Source organism: Arachis duranensis, chromosome 7, assembly GCF_000817695.3.
Source record: "Arachis duranensis cultivar V14167 chromosome 7, aradu.V14167.gnm2.J7QH, whole genome shotgun sequence".
Lineage (NCBI taxonomy): Eukaryota > Viridiplantae > Streptophyta > Magnoliopsida > Fabales > Fabaceae > Arachis > Arachis duranensis.
Window position 1 is genome coordinate 7,660,763 of NC_029778.3, and position 5,828 is coordinate 7,666,590.

Sequence of the window (5,828 nt, forward strand, 5' to 3'; positions counted from 1 at the left end):
TTTTAATTTTATTTTTCGAAATACGATTTTTTTTGTACATTAAGGGCAAGTTCGTTGCACCCCAACGAACTTCATATAAATTATGAAGTTCGCCGCATCTTCGACAAACTCTATGTCAGATTTTTAAAATAAAAGTATGTCTGTTGGAGAGTGGATTAGAGAACCACAATTTTGTTGTCCACTTTTGTTCTCATTACTGACATTTTTTCTCTATAATGTCAAGGAATTTATTGTTATCCATTCATTACGATGGTAAAATAGTGTATGATGAAAAATGTTCTATCGTTTTTAGATTGGGACAACCGATAATTACCTATATGACACTGAAAGTCAACAGTCTAACAGCGTTGAAGAATCAGATATTACATTCCGTCGGATAACAAGAGGCAAAAAGGGTGAAAAAAATTTACTACAGATATATCCTATCGAAGTAGATGGCAGTTTATTTTATAAAAGGTATATTACAGTTGTCTTGTCTCTGTTGCTAGTATATTTGTTAGACCACAGTTGTGAAAAATATTTCTATTGTTTTGAATTAGGTATCGTTTACGTGACGAAGAGGACGTACGATTTATAAGGTCTTGGCACAACCGATGGACAAATGTTCATCTGTTAGAATTATTCGTGTTTTTCGTTGAGTTGGGTGGCCAAAGATCATTTACAGATACTGTCGATGCTAGTCTGTTGAGTGGAGCTGTTAGACGAACTATCAGAAGGACGATGGTGGATCTAAATATGCCACCTAAAGGTAGTCAAGAGGGATCTAATGTTGAAGTTCGTAATGCTGACTTGATGGATGACAATGTTGAAAGCCATGAGGGTTCTGCTATTAGGGATCCGATGATGGATCGGTATGAAGTTAACCCTGATGACGGAGATGATGCTGATGAAGAGATGAACTACTACGATGACACACAAATTGCTCTGACACAAGCTGCCATTTCTCGACCATATGACCGGCCGATCATTTCACTATGTTGAATCTCGATGCAATGACTTCGGATTGATCATTTACTCCCCCGAAAAGGATCAAAGCAACAAGTTCGAAGTTGGACAACAATTTAAGAACAAAGAAGAAGTGATGTTGGCAGTTAAGCGGTACAACATTAGAAGAATTGTGGAGTACAAAATAGTAGAGTGACCAGTTGAGGTATAATACACTATTATATCCAGGTTTATATAGTCTGCCGAACTCATCCTAGAGTTCGCCAGGGTACGATGAACTTGTCCTAATTACAAAAAAAAAATCGTATTCTAAAAAATAAAACTAAAAAATTTTGTTTCGAAAGCTAAATAATTTTTTATTTTATTTAAAAAAAATTAATTTATTCTAGTGTTTATAATTTTGTGTTTAATTTATTAAAAAATTAATATTTAATTTAAAAATATAAAAGCTAGTAAATTTTAAAATTTTATATGAATTAACTATTAATTTAATATTAAAAAATTCAAGCGTTTAAATTTTTTTTAGAAAATTTAACCAGTTACTATAAAAAATATTTTAAAAAAAAGTACTTGATATCAAATTGTCAAATTTTAAGAATAAAATTATATCAAAATCTTAAGTATAAAGTAGTTTTTTAATATTGGGACTACTTGCTCTGATCCGTACCCATCAAGTTGATGAGCAGTTAAAGGCAATTAATGCTTCTTCATTTTCATAGCCAACAAGTTTTTACCATGTGGAGAACAAGGATGCTGAGTTGGAGATTTAAAGAATTTCTCAGGGTTTCCATTAGATAATATCCAATTAATGTTGGATACACTATTCCAACTGCAAAGTTGAAAAGTCCTCCATTCTCCACCACCTTCCACTCCTATATATAGAGCACAGTTTCTCACTATTTTTCTCATCCTTCACTACTGAACACATAATACGACTTAATTTAAATTCTAGTACTGAAAAATGGGTTCAAGAGAAGCAATACTCATGCTTGGCCTCTTGGCCATTGTTCTTATCTCTTCAGAAGTGGCTGCTAGAGACTTACCTGAGGCTTCACTTAACAAGGGTAAATTTTTGCTTTCTACATTAATTGTACTTCCCATAAACAATAATATAATAAACAATGGCATTTTTTAAATAATTTTAGTATCAGAATGCCGTACTTAAATAATGATATTACTAATAAAAAATATTATGTGAATTTATTGAAGTATTTATTACATAATATAAGAATCTTTACTTATTATATTATGTAATCATTAAAAAAAATTCAGATCAGTTTTTCAAGAAAAAAAATAACTGATAAGTCCAGACAATATCCATATTTAGAGATACTATGACTAAAACATGGTATTTTATTAATGTAGGTGTTATATATATTTCAATTATTTTAGAGTTTTGTGAGTTATTGGTTCAATAACAATTAACTAACTCTCTCAAATACTAATATAAGTGAATACACAATGAACTCTGATTTTCTGCATTTTGTTTGTTGTTGATTTATTTTAATTCATATTAGGTAAAGAAATAAAACTAGCTAGTAAAATCATGCTAAATAGGTTTAGATATTTTTGTCCATTTTCTTTTCTTTTTTTTTTTAACTCTTTATATAAACACCAATTGAATGATGAATCCATGCATGTGCTTGCAGATGAAGCTGGTACAGAGGCAAATGAAGTGGGTGAGGCCAAGTATGGATACGGTGGTGGTAACTATGGCCATGGTGGTGGTAACTATGGCCACGGCGGTGGAAGCTATGGCCATGGTGGCGGAGGATATGGCCACGGTGGCGGAGGATACGGCCACGGTGGCGGAGGATACGGTCACGGTGGAGGAGGACACGGAGGAGGAGGATATTGCCGTTACGGTTGCTGCGGCAGCGGATACGGTGGGCGGTGCAAGTGCTGCTCTTACGCCGGTGAAGCTGCTGAAGCTGAACCTCACAACTAAGCAAGTGTTTATTACATATTATGCTTCAATAATATGTAATAAATAATTATTATTATTATTATGGCATTTCAGTGAATAAATGAAGTTCGTGAGATAAGAGAGAGACATATACATGTAGTGAAAGAGAGAAATAGTAGATAGGACTAAAGGCTATTTTTGTCTTTTTCCCTAAATGCTAGATCGATCTTTCTGATGATCTTAGCTTGCCTTACTCTCTCCACCAGTGGAATGTTGAATGTATGTATATGCATCCTATGTTTCTGTCATAATGAAAATAGTAACCAAAGTTGTTCTCAACTACGTACATTTTGTCTATTACCATTTAGAGATAAGTTTTTTTTTTTAATATAGATACAGAATAAAAATACTAAACAATGTGAAAAAAGGATATATCGGAGGTTTAATTCTTTAGGTGTGCGAATAATTATCCCAATATTAAGATTTAAGTGAGTAATTTAAAAGATGTAGTATATTTTTATTTTAGGGAATTACTTAGATAAAGACGTCTAAAATGTCTTTTTGTAAAGATGTTTTTTTTTAATTAAAATTTAACATATATAATCAATTAAATTATGTTATTATTGTCAAAATTAAGCTAGACAAATTGATTTAATCGAAAAAATGGTAAATCAAATCTTAAACTAGTCTAAATTAATATTATTTTTTTATAAAAAATGACTACAATACCTTTATTATAGAAAATGATTAAAATAATATGATATTGTAGTCATTTTCTATAAAAAATAATATAAATTTAGACTCGTTCAAGATTTAATTTATCATTTTTCGATCAAATCAATTTATCTAGCCTAATTTTTACAAAAATAATACAATTTAATCGATTATATGTGTTAAATTTTAATTATTAAAAAACATCTTTATAAAAAGACGTTTTCAGCGTCTTTCTTTGAGTAACTCCTTTTATTTTATTAGACCAATTTTAAAGTTCATTGTTCACATTATTTACAAAAATTATTATCTACCTAATAATTTTTTTTTACTTCAAAATTGATGAAAAATGTTGAGAACGGTAGTCACGAACTAGGGTTCCGACTGTACCCTTCGCATTATTAGCGGAAGGATATTGCCATTTCCTGCTGCTTTTTTTTTTTTCTCCCTTTGGTCCACTATCAGCACCTTTCTTTCCTTTTAACTTTCTTTTAAATAATTTTATTGAATTGATTAATGTGAACGTGCTAGTGTGCTGCCGCCTACCGCAGTACTACCTAACTTCCATGGTTTGATTATTTTCTTAATTATTTGTACGAAATAAATAAAATAAAATAAATAACTATTAATAATTTTTTTTTCCTAGAGAACAAACGTGTTAGTTTCTATTTCTCAAATTAATTGTTCATTTTACTTTTTAAATAATTGTTTATTTCAGAATAAAAGAATATTAGAATTGCTTTTATTTTTTTGAAAAACCATATTTACATCGATCGAAGCTGGTTGTTTACATCTTGGTGAAGAAAATATTATTTCAATTAAACAAGAAATTAAACGACAATATTTGTTGCTTCCGAAACTTGAAAACTAATTTCCACACTTCAGGAGAATACTAGAATTTCAGTAAAGCAAAAGAAAAAAAAGAATTATCTTTGACCCGAAAAAACGCTGTTTTTTACTGTTTGTCCACCTTAAATCAATATCACTTTCAGATTTTCATCGTTTGAAGCTTAAAATTATAAGGTGTATTTGACAAATACGTTAGAATGAGAGAAGGATGTTTCAGCTTTTTAAACGCTTCAATTTTAATGTTATTTTTTTTATCAGTTTAAATTTTTAAAATGAATAATTTTATAATGAGAAATGTTAGGGAGACAATAATTTTATTGAACAATATGAACAACCACCAATTAAATAACAACACACTACACCTTTAAATTAATTTTTTAAATTTTAATATTAAAATAACCATCCGTACACTAATAAAATAAACATATAATATATCTATTGTTTACATTGTTTAATATTTTTATTGTTTACCTATACTTTTTCTTTTATGATATACTATCAATAAAATTGCTAAGTACTCTAGTTGGTGATGATTCTCTGTCTTAATACTTAGCTTCGAGTCTTCATGCATGGCTTTCATCAATTGTTATCATTTCTAACATTTCTTTGTTTCTTTGTGATGGTTCTCATGCACGTAGATATATATATGGAGAATGATGTAGCTATAGAGGTTGAAGCAATGCTGGAGAACACACACCATTTGTTACAATTCAAAGCTGCTGTATCTACAAAGCACCCCATAAAATTCGTGAGTCAAACGAAGATGCATACACCCCAATGCTTGTTTCAATTGGCCCCCTCCATCATGGCAATTCTAGGCTGGTAATCATGAAAGTCCACAAACAGGTTTATTGTGAACGTTTCATTCAAAGATCGGAGGCATGTTTATTCGATTTGGTGAGTTGCGTTCAACACTTGGAACCAAAAATCTGTACATGTTATTCTGAGAAGATCGATCTCACAGCAGATGAGTTGGTGAAGGTGATATTCATAGACTGTTATTTTGTAATTGAGCTTTTCAGCAGAGAAAAGTGAACAAGAAATAATGCTCTACATGATTTGTTATTGCTTGAGAATCAAGTTCCTTTGTTTGTTTTTGAGAAGATATACAATTTAGCTTTTGCTTCTCTCTTAAACAAATGGTGCTGATGAATTCCCTTCATTTATGAAGCTTGTTTTTAATATGTTTAAAAATCACAACAAACAAGGAGTGTCACCACCGCCAAATGGTAGAACTATATCACACTTCACTGATCTGCTTAGATGCTTCATCTTGCCACCATCTCATAGAATACCTTCAAGGAACCATAAAACTGTAGTTCTTGGCAACAGTGCATCTGAGTTAGTTGAAGTAGGAGTGAAGTTCCAAGTATATTAATCAAGTCATGGATGCATACTTGATTTGGAATTTGAGCAT

At 30.9% G+C, this 5,828-nt stretch overlaps 1 protein-coding gene across 1 annotated transcript; it reads left to right on the forward strand.

Annotated features, from left to right (window-relative positions):
* Nucleotides 1–1,841: 1,841 nt before the first annotated feature.
* LOC107496855 (cold and drought-regulated protein CORA) lies at nucleotides 1,842–3,193 on the forward strand. Its single transcript, XM_016118181.3, has 2 exons — nucleotides 1,842–2,009; nucleotides 2,595–3,193. The coding sequence occupies exons 1-2, from the start codon at nucleotides 1,907–1,909 to the stop codon at nucleotides 2,891–2,893; spliced, it is 402 nt and encodes a 133-aa protein (XP_015973667.1). The 5' UTR covers nucleotides 1,842–1,906; the 3' UTR covers nucleotides 2,894–3,193.
* The last annotated feature ends 2,635 nt before the right edge of the window (nucleotides 3,194–5,828 follow it).